The 20,779-nt window shown below is 40.5% G+C and overlaps 1 protein-coding gene across 2 annotated transcripts; it reads left to right on the top strand.

The window, feature by feature from the left end:
* The first annotated feature begins 2,866 nt into the window (after positions 1–2,866).
* On the top strand, positions 2,867–20,212 carry PIWIL1 (piwi like RNA-mediated gene silencing 1). Of its 2 annotated transcripts, XM_017815588.1 has the most exons (22): positions 2,868–2,997; positions 3,542–3,625; positions 5,455–5,596; positions 6,294–6,419; positions 7,324–7,538; positions 8,619–8,740; positions 9,410–9,490; positions 10,016–10,213; positions 10,571–10,682; positions 11,086–11,200; positions 11,827–11,944; positions 12,104–12,218; positions 13,112–13,299; positions 13,900–13,972; positions 14,314–14,514; positions 14,801–14,904; positions 15,354–15,424; positions 15,945–16,098; positions 17,148–17,189; positions 17,558–17,683; positions 18,100–18,247; positions 18,980–20,212. In XM_017815588.1, the coding sequence occupies exons 2-22, from the start codon at positions 3,545–3,547 to the stop codon at positions 19,094–19,096; spliced, it is 2,649 nt and encodes an 882-aa protein (XP_017671077.1). In that variant the 5' UTR covers positions 2,868–2,997; positions 3,542–3,544; the 3' UTR covers positions 19,097–20,212. The 2 variants fall into 2 exon arrangements, with proteins under 2 accessions (XP_017671078.1, XP_017671077.1); XM_017815589.1 differs by lacking the exon at positions 17,148–17,189 and having other exon boundaries at positions 2,867–2,997.
* The last annotated feature ends 567 nt before the right edge of the window (positions 20,213–20,779 follow it).

Raw genomic sequence — 20,779 nt, 5'->3', positions numbered from 1 at the left:
TGTTAACTCATGAGATATTATTTCAGATACTAACTCAGTCTTTAAACTTTGCCTCTCTCCCTTTAGGAAAAAAACTAATTAAGAATGTAAAAACATTGTGGTCCAGACTCACAAATACTACCAGAGGAGCTTGAGTTTCAATGCTTATTTTTGAGAAATTCCCATTTGAAAATTTCTTAACAAACAATTCAATAAGATTCAGGAGCAACATGTTGGGCTTTTAAAAAAACTAGCTGCACATGTGAGTTGCTGAGTTCTGTTCTGAAGGGTTCCTTATTTTCTCTTGCTTCATCACAGCAAATATTGCTTTTTATTCCACTGTCTTGAGGTAATTCCTTTTCTGGGGCTAGAAGCAAAAGAGCTATTGATACCTGGATGTGGTGTTACAAGAAATACATGAAGGTAAGAGTTCAACTTACTTTGTGAAGAGTTTGCAATACACTTAAACATTACACTAAAGGTAGTGAAGTGAGTATTTTCTTCACTATGTGCATTGGAGTCACTTATTTATTTACCATTCAGAATCCCAAAGTGCTGCTAACTACACGAGTTAACAGCTGTCTGCTGGTACAGTTCCTGGCTCCTACCTCCTCAGGCATCTTTTTCCTGTTTATACTTGTACATCAAATGGGCCTTTGGAAAAATCCCTGATTTTCTTTTGTTCTGTTTTCTTTGTTCTGTTTCCATGCGGTCTTTTCCCCTTTGGAGATGACATGTATGGGAAATGGCTTATTGTAGCAACAGGAGACAGAAGGCAAAAACAATTGCATCACGGGTAAAGCAAACATCAAAGCAGAGTTCAAGCCAAGTAGCTGTGAAAAAAAATATTTCATATGTGATATTTCGGCGTGTTCGAGTCCAGCTCTGGGAGGGTTTTTTGGCAGCACAAAAATGAAAAGGCAAGCAGTTGCCATTTTCAAAATCTTGTTTTTCTCGGTGTTTCTGCGAACCGGCCTGGGCTAAGGACATGATGTACCTGTTGCAATCAGTGCGTTGCCTTTTCCACGTTTCCTCTGACTATGAAAATTCATTAAAGATACCTGCACAGCCAGTTTTAACTGGATTGAATCGCTAAAAGAAAGGCAAGTCTGAAAGACTGCGAAAACCAAATTGGAACTTATCTTTTGCTAAGTACTAATTAACTGTCTGACAACCCACGTATAAAAATTAGGGTGCTTATTGTTGATGTTTATTTTCATTTTATAAGGAATTGCTGTAGGTAGCCAGTCTGATTAAGTACTTTTAACAACTCCCATCTAAAGATAATTAAGTTCTGCAGTGAAATGTAAGGAATTTGGCATAAAAAAAATAAACACTAAGCACGACAGATATTTTTAATGAATAAACAAACATAACTCTTTCCAACACACACATTCTGCTTTCTCATGATTTACATAACATAAATGACTTTGACAACATCTTTATATTCTGTTTATCTTTAAATACTGCTGAGCCAAGAAAATCTGCATATTATGTTTCTGCAGCTTTAACCCTCTGACCTACTGGAAAGTTCTGCAGGCTACAGAGCAATAAAAGTTGGCACTGTGGGTGAAGAGCCCATGGCAAGGAGTAATCACTGCTCTTAAAAGCACTGAACATGCCCCATCTAAGTGTATGTATTGAGCGTGTTAAATATTTATCCGGATTTATATGTGAATAATAAAAATTGCATGCTAAAAGTACTTCTTTAAGTAGCAACATCCACACTTTCACAGTTCGAAAACTCTTCTTTTTCACTTGGTTTCCTAAGTGGGCTGCTGCACTGACATAGTAAGCACAGCAAAGCTGGCTTTGTGGACAAACTGACAATATGAATCAAACAAAGAGATATTCGTATTATTTTAGTATTGATATTAACAGTGTTAACCACTTCTACCTGGAATGACAGAGAAGGAGGAAAAGGAACCTTGTGCACTGCAGATCCAATTGATGTGATTGTTACAGGAAATCCTAACTCGTATTTTGGACTTCACAACAGAAGTAGAAAATCTTACGGCTTGGAAGTCGGCGGCCTGAAGTGGGAATTCACTCTCTAGCAAATTGTAAATGACCCCATAGGATCAGAGTGGTCTTTCATGATGGTAAGTATTTAATTAGGTAATGTTTATCTCTTGTCCCTTGAAGTCTCCAAACACGTCACAGACACCTAAACTTTGAGCAAAGGCACACTAAAAACAACAGAAATGGTGAATTTGAACCTTGGTGCCGTCTAGACATCCTGCCTTTCCACGGGAGCGTGGAAAAGCTGGCTAGAGAGTGAATTCCCACTTCAGGCCACTGACTTTCAAGTCGTAAGATGTGCTAGTTTAAAGTCATGGCTTAAACACGTACAGAAGTACAACCGTGGCTGTAACGGCGCTGAGCGATGCACTAGAAACAACATCAAGAGCTTTATTTCTTGCTTTATTGCTCCACCTCCTGGTTAACTGCAGCTTATTTTTCAAACAAGGAGCGGGACGAGGAGGAAATCGCCTTTTAGCGGGAACGTTCTCCTCTCGCACGGGTGACACGCAGCAGGAAGGGCCGGGGGGGGACACCCCGAGCCCCACACGAGCAGAACTCGGCCATGAGGGAAAGCGCCATGGCCGCTCCCCGCCCGCAGGGGCAGCGCCAGCGCTGGGGGGTGCGCCGCGAGAGCGGGAAATGCGTTGCCCTTCGGCTCCTTTCGGCTCTCTTCGTCTCATTTCGGCTCTCTTCGTCTTCTTTCGACTCCCTTCGGCTCTCTTTGGCCGCGCTCTTCGGCCGCTCTCGGGCCTCGGCAGCCAATCAGCGCCGAGCGCGTGTTCCCTCCTCGCCCCGGCGGCTCGTGCCGAGGGCGGTGAGGGATCGGTGCGGGGGCCGTGCGGGGCCGTGCGGGGGCCGTGCGGGGGCGGTGCGGGCGGTGCGGGCGGTGACCCCGGGGTGTGGCCTTCGGCAGGTACTAAATCGTGCGGGGACGGCCCGTTCTTTGCCGCTGCGTAGGAGCAGAGTCCTCTTGCAGCTGGAGGGCAGGACAAGGTAACGCCAAGGACCAGCGGGGCTGGGAGGCTCTGGGTGCGGATTGTGGCCCTAAGGATGGCTCGAGGCGGGCAGGGGTGGTGGGGCCGGGACGGGCGGCTGTGAGGGGAGAAGATGGGCAGGTCGGGGTTGGGGGCGGCAGTGACCGGGCGGTAACGCTGGCACGTGCTCTGGGTGAAGCTGCTCCTGGTGTAACAAATCAGGCTGAATTGAGAGACTCGAAAGTAACATTAGAAGGCTCTGAATTACGCTTGGCTGAGGCTGCAGGTCCTGCCGTGCTCTCCGTTCTAGTTGACTTACCAGCCTCAGGATTCGTGATGGCCTGTGCCAGTCAGTGCAAACCTGCCTGTAAAGCTTCCCCACACTCCCCGTCATGGCTCTGTTAGTGCGGAGATCCAAACATGTTTCCAGGAGGGGTGCGTTTTACTGAGTTAACTGAAATTAAAGCGTGGCAAATGCAGTGGGGTGCTGCTCGTAATATTTGTCGGGATAAGGATGGGGAAGGAGGCAATGGAGCACTAACGGTGTAAGTTGTTTCTTTTAGAAGATGACGGGAAGAGCCCGAGCGAGAGCCAGGGGAAGACCTCCCAGACAGGAGGCTGCTGGACCTATGGCAGGAGATCCAGCTGTGAGTTGGTTTTCTTTTGAGTGAATGCAGTGGGGATTGTCATACCTCAGTTATTTACTAGGCATATGTGTTAGATATTGTATGTGTGCATGTATATATTATGTTAGATGTATAGTTAATATAACTCCATTTTATTAAGGATATTCTGGTGTCCTTACAAACTATTTAATATATAGTTAAATATATATATATATAATAGAGCTGGGGGAAATAGGTATTTTCACAGCCTGCTTTGTCCTCTGTGCTACCCTGCAGAGAAACAGCATATATTAGGCTGCTGCTGCTATTGATTCATATTTGGGCAGAACCTGGGTCTGGCAGGTGTTCTGACCTATTCTTCTTGGTTTTAATTTCAATATCGAGGAGTTTATGCATTGGAGCAAGTATTTAGGGCTTGTCTTGCACTTACAGGCACTGATCAAACTGTAACTTGGAAGTGGCTGATACTTCTGTGTTTGCAGCCATGGCCACATACCTGGAGATTTTTTAAAGCAGCTCCTTAAATTTATCAGTTATCAGTGATCATCTTTCATTTGAGCACATGGGCAGACTGGAGAAGTGCTCCTAGTAATTTTCTTGCCAGTGTCAGATGAGATTAAATAGTGATAGAAGGTAATTAACAGTTCTGTTTCTCAAACAGTGAAATCTGTTGTGCATTAGCAGTAGCACTGATGCACCTCTTGGCCCTGGAACAGAATTTATAAACCTAAGAGATCTGACTGCTTCAAATTTGGCCTCTTTGACTTGCACAGAATTGTTAACAGAAGTCAGGGAGTGGTATCAGTGTCCTGCTCTGAGTGAAGAGGAAAGTAATAGAAAAGATAGGGGCTAGATACTTTATATGGACTTTGAATACTGATGAATTCTGAGTGGAGAAAAGTCTGTTTTGGCATTCTATTTCTATACAGGCTGCCACTCTTCTGTCATGTAGACTGTGTGTATTTGTCTCCCAAGAGGGTTAGTTCCAGAAGTGTTTCCAAAGATGTTGAAAAGAGGTTGTGGAATGCATAAGAGGGTTTATATTAAATGTTTGGAAAGTGAGGGCTTAGGCATGCATTGTATCTCAGCCTAAGAGAGAACATACTCTGGATGGCAGGGAAAGATGGGAACAAGAAGTGAACAATAGCATGTGATTTTTACACTGGTCTGATACAGAGACATCATAATACACCAGACATGGAGCTCTGCTCAGATCCTCTTGTGGATGGGAAAGGAATACAGTCAGCTCAGGGGCTCAGTGTTCAGCTGTTGGACTAGAGAATCCATGTACATGGCATTGCCACTTCCTTCAGGGGCGAGGATGGAGTATAGGTGAGAGAAGCAGAGAACTTTGCTGAACTACTTTTATGAATACTATATAGAGAGAGCACAGAACTTTGTAATAAGCTGTTACTGTGGTAGCACTGGGCTCTGATAACTTTCAGGTTGCACATTGGATCTTTGCAGTAGTGCTTGTAGGTATTTACAGACTTCTTAGAGGGTGTACCTTTGACAGATCTTACCAGGTGGAGAGTGTAAGAGCAAGGAGACCTGCTTAGCTACTGATCTGAAATGAGAAGTCCATGAATTTTAGTTAGAGCTTGGAAAGATTTGTATTGACTGTTAGTTAAATGAATATTAACTAGGAAAAAAATCCTGAACTTCAGTATTTTTGAGTTTAAAGTGTAGAGTAATAACTGCTACTTAATACAGGAAAAAAAGATTTAATCTTCTGGAACTCTTACACTTGGGTATTTGAGTATTCTCTACTTGATGAATGTTCTGCTGTACTCTTGGAAGTATGGTGTTTTTTCAGTTGCAGTAGAAAAAGTTGTTCCCAACCATGGCAGGTCGCAGTGGATCTGCCAGGTCAGCTGGGTGAGGCTCGGCAACCCCAGCGGGTCGATGTTCCTTCACACCCATCGGGAGAACCCGGAGGCCACGGACGACTGAGGGGCTTGGAGAGTGTTCAGCAGGAGAGAAGGCCAGAAGGTCAGACAGGGAGAAAAAGTTCATTGCCCACAAGAGCTTGTGTTTTGAAGAGAATGTCTTAATTGCATTCTTTAGACTTTTTCTTTTCAAAATGAGATTTATTACTAAGATTTGGAGAAGTTTGCGATACGTACCTTGTGATGATGGTATTGTCACTCTAACTGAACGAGGAATTCTGAGAAGTACCTCATGTGTACCATGTCCTCTGTCAAAATAGTTGACACAATTAACTACATGAGTACCAACAGTAAATTTTGTTTTGATACTTCATTACTTTCTTGAATCTTAATAAGGAAATTAAACTTTCTTGCCTGTTTCACATCACAGTGTATTTACATTTGGTGGCAGCTGGAGATAAAAGGAAAGAGACTTGTCCTCCCTGTATTTGCAGAAGAGATTATTGATTTGGAGGATTGACATCTGGGGTTTTTTTGTCATCCTGTTGTGAGCTGTTCTATTTGCTTACTAGTTACCTGTCCATATATTTTCAGAAGTTACTATGTGTTCCTTGAATTCTGTTTTAAGATGTTTGCTACATAGCAAAAGCCGAAAACTAGCATTTCATGATTTCTCTTAAATTTATATGTGTGCCTTTCAAAATTGAATTGTATTTAATTCTAATTTGTGTAATATATAATAATATCCATAATATATCTATTACTTGATTCTGATTCTCCCTCAAATTTCAAACCAACAGGATTACGGGTTTCCTCGGGACTCCAGGGTTTGTGTTTACGAGAGAGGGGTGGCCGTCAGAGGGATTACCATGACCTGGGGGTCAATACTCGACAAGCCATGTTGCATGTTCAAGAATCAAAAACTGGTATGTTTAGACTATAGACACGTAAGCAAGTCGAAATGAAAAATAGTTTTCTTCTGCTTTTAGTTTCCACTAGAGAGCTGAGTTAAAAAAAAAAAACAAAACAACAAAAAACAACAAAAACCTTTACTATGTACTAGAAAAAGATAAAAGTTGCTCTTGTAACCCATTCACTAACCAACTTGATAAAGATCGCTAAATAAATGTGGAATTTGAAATCTCTTCTCGAGTAAACTTTTTAGTTTAAAGAAGAGGTGACATGCTTTTCTGGAGTTGAAATCACGCTTATGACAAGTACAGCAGACTGTCATGATGGTCCTGTATGCCTGCTAGAATGTAATCCCTTCATCCTTTTAATGCTCCACAGTGCAGGTTCTATGCTGATGGTGGTTTTATATTGCAAGTATGAGACATCACACCATATAGCAATGACTGTAGTTCACTTTTGCTTAATTGAGTGATGACTGGAGCATGGCACAGGCCCAGGAATGACAAGGCTTAGTTCTGCTCAAGTCACTTTGGGCCAGGAGCAGTGTAGTTGTTCTCATTCTGAGTTATTCTGTCTAGAGCTATGCTGCTAGTAGACGGATCTCTGTCCTTTGTAGGCAGCTGTAGTGCTGGCCTGCTGTTTTCCCTTTACATCTGTGTGCAGGCTGCTGATCTAAATGCTTACCTCATGTGATGTGAGAGTGTTCCTGCCAGCTGAAGGAGTTACAGAAAGCTCTGATGAGCAGATGAATGTCTCATAACACCGTGCCATAGCTCACCGAGCTTGAACAGATGCACAACACAACCGACCTCTAATCTTTGTCTGAACACCATAGTTTTTAAAAACCTCTGAGAGCTGTTGTATGAATACAAACCGGTAACATTTTGCGACTGCTAAGATGTTTGCCTCTCGTTTCAGGTGTGTCAGGTAGAATGATAAAATTAACTTCCAATCACTATCGTTTGACGTCTCGACCCCAGTGGGCTCTATACCAGTACCACGTTGGCTACAGCCCTGAGATGGAATCGCGCCGCCTTCGGTCCGCTCTGCTCTTCCAGCACGAGGAGCACATTGGCAGGACCCACGCCTTCGATGGGTCAATATTATTCTTGCCACAAAAACTGCGGAATAAGGTATGATATGAGGATGCTATTTGGTTTTTTATTTTGACTCGCGTTTTATGATGCTTCTTGTTCCTTACTAGCCAGGGTGAAGTTAGGGAATTGATGTCCCACAAGTAATGTTTAGTTGGATTGAGTGTATTAGTATAAGCTAATTTGCTTGAGTAGAGAAATTTGGTAATAAATTTCTGGTTCTAACGCTTAGGTTCTGCAGGTTAGAATAACCCTCTGCACAGAAGTGGGTAGTACAGACAGTATTTCTCCTGTAGTTGTCTTTCTACTTAATTCTTTTCATAACTTCTGTAAATTAACATTCAACATAATCCAAAGGGTGGATGAATTGGGTATGTGTGGCAGGGTTTTGGTAGCAGGGGGGTCTGGGGTGGCTCCTGTGGGAAGGGGTCGGGCTCTGCCCTGTGTTGTACACAGTCATTTTCAGCCAGCTTCACAATGGACCCGTCACAGACCAAAGCTGAGCCCACCAGCAAAGCTGGTTGCACCTCTGTATTTAAAAAGAAGGGAAAAACATCAAAGCAGAAGAAAAATCTAAGAAGAAAAGAGCAGCAAAGGGAAAATACTGTTACTGCTGCTGACCCCTGCCCCTTGTGCCACTCACTGCCTCACTGGAGGGACTGAGTGTAGCCAGTGGTGTTCAGAGGGAACACGGGAGTCCAGAGTGAAGCTGAGTTTGGAAAAGGGAGAGGAGGAAGATGTTTTCACTGTGTGTTCTAATCTTTTGTCTTTTTGCCTCCCAGTACCCGAATCAGTATTTAAATGTATGTTAGTTGGCAATATATTAAGTTTATTTCCTCAAGTTGAGTCTTTTTCCTGTCATGGTAATTGGTAAGTGATCTCCTTATCTTCATCTTGAATTCAGCTGCTCTGGGGATAGTCTCCATTCTACTGTTAGTCACCTTTACCCAAATAAGGTTGTAATTTACAGTCCTAGTAGAAAATCAGATTCCTTTTTCAACTGGTCTTGAATTATTGCACAGAATCGCAGTGTACAAGTCCAGTTTGATATTGCTGGAGCAAAGTCCAGATACAGCCCTGTTTGCCTCTAGTTTTATTAACCTCATTTCCCTTTCTCAGGTTACTGAACTGTTTAGTAGGACTCGAAATGGGGAGGATGTGAAGATAACAGTCACTTTGACTAATGAGTTGCCACCTACTTCACCTACATGTCTGCATTTTTACAACATCATTTTTAGAAGGTTTGCTGTACCAATTACATTCTTATAATACATTCTGAAAATACATGAGTTAAGGTTTTCCATTCCAAAGAATAGATTTTAGTAAATAAGTATTGCAAATGTAAGTTTTTAAGCCTTTCTGGGTATTGTTACTTTGTGGCCAACCACGTCTGGCAATATTTTAATGTGCATTATGTGTGTATTTCTGGCTCATGTTAGTGTGAAATGAATTTATACCTTTTTCCTGAGCAAGCAGATTCACACTGGAATGCTGACTGTTGTAGGCAGATATTCCTATCCCTGCTCTCTTTTTGTGTCTGTGAGTTTGCATCTTAAAGCAAATAATAGAGCAGGACCTTGAACTGGCAAATTACTTTTTTTGGCCGTAGTATTTCCACTTTACTGTGGAAATACTGTCTGGTTCATCTGAGATGTAGCTTGTTTGGACTGTTATCTTCAACTGGTTGGAGAATGGTTGGGTTGTATTTGAATTTACCTCACCTGATTGTCATTAATAAGTGTCCATGACCTTTTCATTAAACTCAATTTAAAAAGTTTTATTTAGTTCATGTTTTATCTAGTCAGATGAATAAAAAAATGAGGTTATGTAGAGGAATGGGATCATGCATGGTGTGATAAACTGAATAATAATAGTAATGCTAAATGACATCCATATTTCAACTTTTCTAGGCTTTTGAAGATGCTCAATTTGCAGCAGATTGGCCGTAATTATTACAACCCTGGGGATCCAGTCAGCATCCCTAATCACAGGTGTGGCAAAAACACTTAGGTTTAGGAGGGGTGCTGGGAGAGGGGTTGATGTTTGGTGATTTATCTTGTAATAAAACCATGCACATAAAACCAGGTATTCCTGGGAAGCATAAAATCTCATCCTCCTGACTTAGTTGTGTGTATGTGTAAGATCCCATTTGGTGGAAGAAACTGGACAGTGTTCTACTACATAAACTGCTGGTCTTTTTCTCTTAAAAGTGTCTTAAATACCTACACACTTTGTCTGTGAGATATTTAATAGCATGAATTAAATTTCTTAGCTTTTGAGGCATCCTTGCTTTCACTTCAGTTATAGCTGCTCAATTAATCTTATTTTGAGCTGATTAAAGATAGCTACATGTAAAATATTTTTCATTTTGTTAACTTTTAAGAACTTGTTTATATTTGGATAATGGTTTCTTAGTGTCTTCCCTGCTTTCTGATGTCCATGAAAGTGGACAGAAATAAGGGGTGAGAATGAAGATGCTCTAAAATGTTAAGATTGTGCATGTTCTCCTTTGACAGGTTGATGGTGTGGCCAGGCTTCTCAAGTTCCATCCTGCAGTATGAGGAGAGCATTATGTTGTGTGCAGATGTGAGCCATAAGGTTCTTCGTGGTGAGACAGTGTTGGATGTTATGCACAGTCTTCATTCCCAGGTTGGAGAGGAAAGATTTAGAGACGCCTGTGCTAAAGAGCTGATTGGTTTAATTGTTCTCACAAGGTAAGTCTCTGTGGGCTCTTGTTGTCTTAAATCTCTCTATGCTCCACATCCTGAAGTACACAGTGAAGCATCAGAAAGCATGCAAATGCTGTCATTGTCAAGCTGGCAAATTAATCAAGGTGACAGTATTTAAAAAAGCAGAAAGTACATACTGGGTTAGTTATGTTTTCTTGGTTTTATTACAGCTCAGTTTTTGGTAGAATTGAGAGCCTCTTACAATTGAAAACTTGAAGTTACTGCTTCTGATAGGAGAAAAACTTTCAACTTACATGAGTATTGTGATTAACTTTTTTGTCTCACAGTTGTATTTCTTTCCTATTTGAGATTTAAACAAAACCTAATTAAATGTTTATGTAGGTACAATAACAGAACATACAGAATTGATGACATCAACTGGGATAGCAATCCAATGGCTACCTTTAGAAAATCAGATGGTGCTGAGATCACTTTCCTGGAGTACTACAAAAAGGTATGGAAGCTTAACTGTGTGTGTTGTGCTGTAACTTGGAACACTGGAGCATTGTTACAGCTTTGCTTATGATGCATGGATTTGTAATTAATAATATTTCTAATAGAATGTTATGTTTAATGGATACTATGTAACTTGAGATCAGTAAATAACCTACGCAGTATGGTTTGGTGGGAGTCCTCCATCCCAGGGAGGAGTCAGTCAGGCAAAAATGTCAGAAGGGTTGTGTGGATGAGCAAGGAGCTCCTGGGAAAATTCAAAAAGGAAGCATATGGAAGGTGGCAGCAGGGACAGGTAATATGGGAGGAACACAGATGCATTGTCACAGCATGCAGAAATGAGGCTAGGAAAGCCAAAGCTTTGTTATGAGTAAACTAACATGGAATATATATTTCTAACACAGCAATATAATATAGACATTGGTGATCCAAAGCAGCCTGTCTTGATCAGTCAGCTGAAGAAGAGTAGAAACGTGGAAGGAACTGTGGTTCTAATTCCAGAGCTGTGCTCTCTGACAGGTACTGTAGTATTTTTTCATATTAAAGCATTTGTCAAACCATAATGCCTACTGAAATGGGTATTTTGACAGCAGCCTTTTGTTCAGTAGAAATGTTTTTTTTTTATAAATGTGAGTTTTTAGAAACAAGTTTTGTAGCTAAAAGATTTTAAACAAGGCTGAAAAGTTGGAGGGGTTTTGATGTTGCATAGTCTGCAGGTACAGTGTTCAACATTGGCACACTGATAACTTGTAGAGACTTTTGGTAGTAGAATTTCTGTTGAAAAAGAGAAATTTACTAGAAATGGATAATTTTGTAAGATCTATAAATATGTATATTGCTCTGAGATACTCACTTTGCTGAGATGGACAGGTACTGCTAGTGCAATGTTTTGATTTGATTTGGAAATGTAATTGAAGACCTTGTGTGGTCCTTGTTTTGTGTTCTTTTGCAACCACAAAAATCCAGAATTTTTTTTCTGGGCAGATGGGAACGTATGCGCAGAGAGCAGCTGAAAACCTTGACTAATACTGCCACCACTTTCTGTGCCTGCAGTACCTGCATCATCAATCTGTATGGCTTGGAGTTTGAATTTCCATAGTCCTTACTGTTAACTCTTACTCAGAAAAAGCTTTTGCCGTTGCCAGGATTAACGGAGAAGATGCGAAGTGACTTCAACATGATGAAGGACTTGGCGGTTCACACCCGGCTGCCACCTGAGCAAAGGCAATGGGAAGTGGGAAGACTTCTTAACTACATCCAAAAGTATGCTACCTCAACATCTTCTGCACTTCTGTGTCATGAAAGATTTGTATAATTAACTTCTTTCTTGCCGCAAAACTTTAGAAATCTTACTGGTCTTTAAAAAAAGGCAGCATGAATGAATTTCTTATGTTTTTCATTTAAATCTTGTTTTTTAAACAGAGATGACAACGTTCAGAAGGAACTTGGAAACTGGGGTTTAAGCTTTGATTATAAATCAGTGGCCTTTACAGGAAGAGTTGTTCAAGGAGAAAAGATCTTTCAATCAGGAAACATGGTAAATAATAAATCAGCTTCCAAAATCTTCTGGATCTCTCACTGATGAAACAAGTTCTTAAGGAAGGAAATAGTACTTTTTGATTTATAAATGAGGGATAATGAGTAAAAACATTGCAAACTTCTTAAACTGTTTACAAGTTCTATTTAGAAAGTCGTGAAAGCACTACATTAGAATAGTGTCTTCCTTGCAAAACAATCCCTCTGTCCAAAAAAAGCGTTTTCAGGTACACAAACTAGGAGATTAGAGATGTTTCTAACTAGTTTCCATTTATTAAAAATGTATCAAGGCTTTCAGATGAAAAACCACTAATTAGTTCACTGGATAGAACACTTTAAGGTAGGGTGACCAATATGAATAATCTAAATTTGAATTAAACCATAGATTGTCATAAAACGTTAGATACTTGCTCTGTACTAGGGATTTTTGTTTTGAATGGCTGCTGGATGGAAAAGGGCACTTTGCACAGCTGTACAGATCCAGATACTGTATTTGTAAAGCCCTTTTAATTCTTGCTATTTAAAAGTTGTGTTGTTTCCTTTATAATAATACTTTTCTTTTTCTCGAGCAGTTACCCTATTAAAAAGAAAAATGGGAGAAAAAGAAGTCTACATCAAAAGCTGTGCAGCAAATAGTAACAACTTAATCTGTGCTAAAAAAACAGAAGTATGTTTGCATAATTAGGAATGAATTATTTCAAGAGTGTGATTTCTTTAAAGGGCTGGATAAAGCTTATGTTAAATTACTGACAGTGGCAGTAAAGGGACAGGTAAAAAGGAGGTCCTGTTCTAGACAGAAGTGTTACAGTCTGTTCTGGAAGTGTATCAGGAAGTAGTTCTGGTATAGCTTGTCTGGTGGGGTGTTGATTTTCTTTCCTTACCATCTTTTCCCAGGTTGATTACAACCCTCAGTTTGCTGACTGGACAAAGGAGACCAGGGGAGTTCCCTTGATCCGTGCTGTGCCCATGGACAACTGGCTGTTGATCCACACGCGGCGCAACCACGACGTTGCCAATACCTTAATTCAGAGCCTGTACAAGGTCACACCCTCTATGGGGATCAGGATGAGCAGGCCCACCACGTAAGTGTCTTTAGAAAGCTGCTGGGAAAACTATTTTATACTTCTTAAGATGTGTCTGTTCCCATGCTTAGGCTTTTAAATGAGGAGGTGGTGCAGTATGTCACACTACTGACTTCTGGGAGAACTTTCATAAAACAAAGTTGCTTTCAGGATACAAACTCTGCAGTTTTCTCTTGTGACTGACTTCCCTACTCAATTATTACTACGTTTATATCTGAGAGCTTTTCACATGGCAAACCCAAGAAATATTAGACAGTCATTGAGCAAAACCTACGAGTAGAGCCATATTTACCAAAAGAAGGAATATGTATTCTTGTTACAAATATCCTCCTTTGAGTACCTGTGCTTGCCTTTGACTTTGAATTTCATTGTGTTTGGAACCCTAAACTTGGGGTGATTCCTCTTCATCTTCAAAATGTGTGAATATTTTATGGTTATTAATAGCTGTAGATGTGACAATACAGTACTGATGTACAGTGGGCTTTTATGCTTATGCATAAGTAGTTTCAATAGCTGTTGGGGGTTTTTTTCTGAAGTTTTAGTAGGTGTTAATTGGTTTTTGGTTTTTTTTCTGTAAGCCTTTTTTCTCTTTCTTTTCAGGATTGAAGTAGATGACAGAACAGAAGCTTACTTAAGGGTTTTACAGCAAAGGGTTACCCCTGACACAAACATAGTATGTAATTGAATCCATAATTTCAAATCATGTTAATCTCTGTAATTGGTGTTTTAAGACTAGTGGGATTTGTCTTCAGAAATACTGCTCTTGACTCCTGAGAATCCACTAGATGCCTAATCATACTCCTGTTCAAATCCAAGGCTAGCTATGAGTACCCTTCTGGATAAGAGCCTTTGTACTTAGCTCTGATGCACAGACACTGAAACTTTACAGTTACTTCTTTCACTGTGAACACTTGGGTATTTCTCTTGAGGGTAAAACTTTTCCTAAAGAACTCCGAAATGCTCTGTAAATCTTAGAATGCAGCTTCTTACAAAGCATTTTTTTTTTCTTTAAAGGTGGTTTGTATTTTGTCCAGTTCCCGAAAAGATAAATATGATGCCATCAAGAAATACTTATGCACAGATTGCCCCATCCCAAGTCAGTGTGTGCTTGCTCGCACTTTAAGCAAACATCAGACAATTATGACTGTTGCAACAAAAATCGCCCTGCAAATGAACTGCAAAATGGGTGGAGAACTTTGGAGTGTTGAGATCCCAGTGAGTGATTATTTATTTTTTTTAAAATTGGTAACTCTTTTTCTGAGCTTCACTTAAAAAGCAAGCCTTTTCCCCCAGGAAATAAAATTGAGTATTCTTTGAGTAGCTTCTATGCCTGTGAGAAGAGGCATGAGTTTAAATCTAACATAGGGAGATGCTTAATCCAAGAATTCAGTATCCGTGGATTACTTAAGTGTCCTGAAACCATATAGCTTGTGTCATGATCTTGTTACCTTACAGCACGTCTTCATGTACTAATACATGTTCTGTATTGATTTCTTTTAAGCTGAAACAGGTGATGATTGTGGGAATTGATTGTTACCATGACACTGTAACTGGAAGGCAGTCAGTGGCAGGATTTGTGTCTAGCCTGAATCAAACAATGACAAGGTAAGATTTGCCAAAGGCAGAAAAAAGAAAAATAAGGACCTTTCCCTTAACTGAAAAGTGCCTTGAATGTGGAGGGCCACCAGGAGAACATCCAAATTGGTTTGCTGTACATTGTTAATAAGAAATATATTGTGAATTAGTTTTTCCACTGCATTCTCTTAAAGGAGTAGCCTTGTCCTTCTTCCATAGTGCATGGAATAGAGGGCATCAGCATGTGACAGGCTCTTTCTCCTTTTCAGTTGACTTGTGTGAATGTTATTTTTGATTGAGAGGGATTTCAAGTGGTGCTAAGGCACTTTTACTATGGGGGAAATATTCTCATATGACTCCTCCTTGGCTGCACTGACCCACAACACCCAAAGACTAACTGGTTATAGGCATTTTAAAAATAACTTCATTGAATGAAGCCTAGGAAATGCTTTGAAGGTCTTTTATTTTGTTCTTCACAGGTGGTTCTCCCGCTGCGTTGTTCAAAGTCGTGGGCAAGAACTTGTGGATGGAATCAAAGCCTGCTTGCAAAGTAAGGGAAGGAGTTCTGCTCTTGTGGAGTCAGATCCTCAAAACACACCTCCCCTGCTGCCTTGAGGGGAGGTGTGACCAGCTTGTCCTTGCATAGAAACAGATTAAAAATACAGTTGTAAATATTGCTGAAAACTAATAATAGCATTTTGTGTACAGTCTTTCATTGATTCCAATATTTCTTTGCAATAATTACAAATTACTTCTCAGTGAACTTCAAAGAATGTTTTGACAGAGTTGGATGTAAAGGAGGACAGCTCCCTGCTGTGAGGGAGGCCAGTGGAGCAGAGAGTCTCCTTAGGTTCTATCTTTTTGTGTCAGTACACAGTTCTTTTTTGCAGGTAATACTTGTGTAACATGATGCTCACCTGTTTCAGGTGACTGAAAGATTGAGGACCTTAGTTTTCAAACTTGCTGCTGTTTCTCCAGTAATAAAAATCCATTTTTTGTTTTGGAATTAATTTTCATTACAGCTAGCAGCTTTTACTCTTGGTATTTTTTTTGTTTGTTTGTTTTTTAAGCTGCTCTAAGAAACTGGTTCAAGTGGAATAAGTGTTTGCCCTCTCGTATCTTTGTGTACCGTGATGGTGTTGGAGATGGCCAGCTAAATACTCTGGTTAATTATGAAGTGCCTCAATTCCTGGATTGCTTGAAGAGCATTGGTTCTTTCTACAGGTAAATCTGTTTCCACCACCCCTCTTGTTTGTACTGCAAGAGAAATTAGCCCTGGGATACAAAACGAGGTTATGGATGAAGATTGTGTTGTCTTTCTATCCGTACTTACTTTTACTTGAGCTCAAATAACTGCCTTTCTGATGATTGTTTACATGATTTCAGACACCTGACATACATGTACTAAGAATTTTCCTATTACATTACACCACATGACTGCAATGCACATGTATGCACATACACTCCTTAGGCATACTTGATGGATGTGGTAATTAATGCTTTTTTCCAAAGCATTTCCAAAGGTTGATCATAGCCTGATGACTCTTACGTGGTAAGTCCATTTTTTTTTTTCTTTCCACTTCTGAAAGGACTATGTTGTCCAGTCATTTATATTCTGCACAGTTTTCAACGTTCTGCTTTTAACCTTATATAATGGCCAGTCTTCGGGAGCGAAGATTTGGGAAAGATCATAAACCCTTCGAGCCTGCACAGTGGATTTTTTAGGTGAGACACAGCGTGCGCTGAACTGAGCCCACCCTTTAATCCTGAGGTTCATCTGCCGGGGCCGAGCAAGCTTGGACAGTGGCAGTGAGGGTCTCAGGACGTAGGTTTGTTTAGAGTGACCTTCTCTTAGATGGATTGCCTCACAGGGCTGACGAGCTCCATCTGCCCGGGGGGCTGGGAATCGAACCTGGGTCGCAGCGGTGAAAGTGCTGCACCTTAACCACTAGACCACCAGGGGCCCCTTTTAGCTACGTCCTGAGACCCTCCTACGTCCTGAGACCCTCACTGCCACTGTCCAAGCTTGCTCGGCCCTGGCAGATGAACCTCAGGGTTAAAAAGGGTGGGCTCAGTTCAGCGCACGCTGGGTCCCACCTAAAAAAAAAAAATAAAAAAAAAAATAAATAATAAAAAAAAATCCACTGCGCAGGCTCAAAGGGTTAATGATCTTTCCCAAATCTTCGCTCGCGAAGACTGGCCATTATTATTTTAACCTTAACAGCAGTGACTTAACCTGCTCTGAAAAATGAACATGTTTCCTTACACTGCAGGCAAGTAGAGTCCGAAAGAAGTCGCAGCTCGGAGGAATTGAGGTGCTTATTTCTTCTCTTTAGCTTCTGTTAACAGCATTTTTAATAAAGAGCAAGCCATTAAGGCAGTGTTTTCTGTATGAAATGGTGGGGTAGAGAATAGAAATCTGATCTGTATTTAGATTATCTCTTTTTGGTCTGTTTTTCTGTCTCTCTATGAAGTTAAATGTAAATTGGATTGGTGAGAAATAGTATCAGAGTTGCATCTAAACTTAAAATTCAAATTTATGAAAACTGTCATTTAATCCAAATCAGTGAATTAATGAGGACTTATTTGTGGAATTAATGCCCTGGGGTCTAGAGAATCTGTTCCTGAAGTACTCATAGTGCAGTTTTTCACTATAGCTTTTGGGGTTTCTCCTTTATTTTAGTCCAAGACTTACTGTGATTGTTGTGAAGAAACGAGTGGGTGCCAGGTTCTTTGCAGAGGTTGGTGGAGGACTTAAAAACCCACCCCCTGGCACTGTTGTTGATACAGTGATTACCAGACCAGAGTGGTAAGTTACTGTAGAAGTAACACTTAGTCCTTTTGCTGGCAGCTTTATAGTAAAGGAAATATATTAATATACATTAAATGGGCTGTGGGATCAAGTAGAAAAATACTTTGCACAATTCTGTCCTTTTGGAAAGAGATCATAGTGAATTTGTAGATGAAAGAAATGGATAAGCTTACATTTTACAAATGTATTATGCAGTATTTCCTGGGTTTCAGTATGCACTGTTTGTATACATCAGAGTATTGCATACATTTCAAGTGCGTGTGCTTCACTTTTTAGTGTTCCTTGTTTTGATTGTTAAAGGTTTAGTTCCAAATGAGTGTGTAGTGACAGGATTGCCCAACTATCCTTAAAAAAGTGCAGCCCTTTCTGTAACAGACTTTGCTTTTCCTAAGGGTTTGCTTTTCCTGTTACAGGTATGATTTCTTTGTTGTGAGCCATACAGTGAAAAATGGTTGTGTCACCCCCACTCATTACAATGTCATTTATGATGGCAGCCAGCTGAAACCAGATCACTTGCAGAGGTTGACCTACAAACTCTGCCACATGTACTATAACTGGTCGGTAAGTGTTTCCTCTGGGAAATGATAATATTTTTCTTCAAAGATTGTACATTTCCGTGCAGTTACAACCCACAAAAAGGTGGGAACAAGTATCCTTAAAACACCCATGCAGATCCAAAAAGCCTGCAGGTGTGCCTTGGGACCTAGAGTGGTGTTTTGAGAACTAGATGCTTTATAATTCACCTGATCTCTCTGAAGATTAATCTTTATTCTCACTAGAAAATACTTGCTATTTTGAGTATTATTTCCAAATTCTGTGTCAAAAGCAAACTTGAAGTTACTGTTTCTTACCTGCAGAAATACTTTCTGCTTTATGTGGAGGTAGAATTATGTTCCTCCACTTCCCTTGAGGCTTCTGATGCACACCAAGATCAGCACACAGTCAGCTCGTGCCTGAGGTGTGCTTCAGATTTGTCAGTTTAACAATCCTAACTATTAGGCCTGACTTAACCCATGTCCCACCTTCTGCAAGACCCAGTATTGAATGTAAAAGGATTTTTTTGGAGTGGGGAGAGGAATGGAGTTGGGAAATCTGGGTTTTCTTGCATCTGTTCTTCTGTTATGTGTTCAGTGTATATAATGTTATTTTTCAGAAACCAGCATAAACAACAGGGAATATAAACTTTTCCATGTATGCACCTACTTTGGAATTCCAGGGGTGTCTGTTACAGTGAACACATGCTTATTGAAATTACTTGAAAATAATTGCCTCTCTTTTTTTCCCTTTCTGCAGGGTGTTATCAGAGTACCTGCTCCTTGCCAGTATGCTCATAAACTGGCTTTCCTTGTCGGTCAGAGCATTCACAGAGAACCAAATCTGTTGCTTTCAGACAGACTTTACTATCTTTGAAGTTGAGTTATCAGCCTTCTTCTCCAAGGAACACAGAATTGTCTAAGGTTTTGGTTTTTTAGTTTTGTTTTTTCTTAAAAGACATGAACATGGGATAATACATGTAGTTATGGAACTTATTTTTGGTTTTTTGTTTTTTGTTTTTTTTTTTTGGGAAGTCTTACCCAAAATTACTTCTAGCAAGTAAGAGAGAGTGTTATGCAGAACAAAATCCAAACTTTTTCAGCTAGTATGTTACTTTAATTTTCAAAATGCTTCAAAACTGTTGATTCCTTGTTTTTCTTGCCTGTTAAAATGAGGGCCAAATTTTGTGTCCTAAACTGTTTTATACCTTACAAAGAGGCTGTAAGATGTTCTTGGTTTAAGGCTGCCACTGGGGGAAGGATTTGCAAACCGACTAGAAACTGTCTGGAGTCTCCCTGGGAGCAGAGGGGAGTGAAGTGGGGCTTTTCCACACTGGCTCAGCTGAGGAGGAGGTGCTGTGGATGCCAGAGTTACACGACTGACTGACAAAGGCAAAATGATCTCTGTCCCATACCACAGCTGTTGGAGCACCTTTATTATCCAAGACTTCACTGTTCTCTCCACAAAAAGGGATGTACTTGGGTGCTGTTGGAGCAACTGTGAGACTTAGAATGGACTATCCTGTCGAAGTCCTTTCTCTTAGTCTTGTAACTTGATGTTCACTGTGCAGTTGTCTACAGCAGTTTCCTCCCACTGGCACACTGAAAGGAATTAAACTTCTGGACTGATACTATTTAACCACATGCTTGTTAAATGTGAATAATAACTTCCATCTGAGTGTCAGTGCACTGACCAGGTTCAGGGGGTTTTTTGTTTTTGTAGTTCCAAGCACTGGGCAGTGGCCTTGATTTGTTTTGCATGTCTGAGGTTTTCCCTGGTAACTGTTGAGCAGCAGCAGCTCAGTTTGTAAAGCAAAAAGCAGTTGTGTGGATGGAAGTAGATTTCAGAGTTTATACCAGAGTCAAAATAGCACACATGGAAAAATATGGATTAGTGCTGATTTTCCTAACCAAGTTGTTGTGAAGCTTGTTCCTGTTCTTTGTGAGATTTAAATAAACTTGTTGCTGTAATTCCTTGCTTGTTTGATTCTGTTTTATGTATTTGCTTATGTACTTCAACAGTGGGCTTTGGGCATAGGTGGGACAATTGCCACATAGCTTTGCAAGCATTTTTTGTCTCTGGAAAGCTCTTGCAGTCTTGCATGTAGATGAGCCTTTCTTTATTCTACAGTAAACTAACTGTTGACAATTCTGAAAAATGAGAATTCTATGGTATTCAGTTGAGGCTTTTTCCTTTCCTAGGCTGAGAGAACTCTGCCAACTTCTTCCACATGAAATTTGTAGTGAAGAGATGCAGAGGGTTTTTTTGGCAAATAGTTTTGTGTTTCTGATGTCACACAGTGGTAGCCTACTCTATCCACTACTTAGTATTTTGTATTTCTTGCTGGTTACATACCACTTATTTACTCCTGTCACAGATATTCATTCTGATCCATTTTTTTTTTTTTTTCATTTGAGGTCACTTGAGAAGGACCTTGTGCAGCTGCAAAAAGGTAGGAGATGGTCACTGGGGGCTGTTCTTTCTCCTCTTTGGTGCAGTGTTTGAAGGGGTGACTTGCACCATGGCCATGTGCTTGTCCTTGGCTCCCTGGGCACCTGG

Source organism: Lepidothrix coronata, unplaced genomic scaffold, assembly GCF_001604755.1.
Source record: "Lepidothrix coronata isolate B3197 unplaced genomic scaffold, Lepidothrix_coronata-1.0 Scaffold51, whole genome shotgun sequence".
Classification (NCBI taxonomy): domain Eukaryota; kingdom Metazoa; phylum Chordata; class Aves; order Passeriformes; family Pipridae; genus Lepidothrix; species Lepidothrix coronata.
Note: the sequence above shows the minus strand (reverse complement) of the source record. Positions and strands in the feature narration are given on the sequence as shown.

What these genes read in the sequence shown, in the direction of transcription:
- PIWIL1 (XM_017815588.1), top strand. Translation starts at nt 3,545, where the DNA reads ATGACGGGAAGAGCCCGAGCGAGAGCCAGGGGAAGACCTCCCAGACAG. An exon ending in TGTTCAAGAATCAAAAACTG is followed by an intron (nt 6,420 to 7,323) that starts GTATGTTTAGAC and finishes CTCTCGTTTCAG; the next exon opens with GTGTGTCAGGTAGAATGATA. An exon ending in GTGATTACCAGACCAGAGTG is followed by an intron (nt 17,684 to 18,099) that starts GTAAGTTACTGT and finishes TTCCTGTTACAG; the next exon opens with GTATGATTTCTTTGTTGTGA.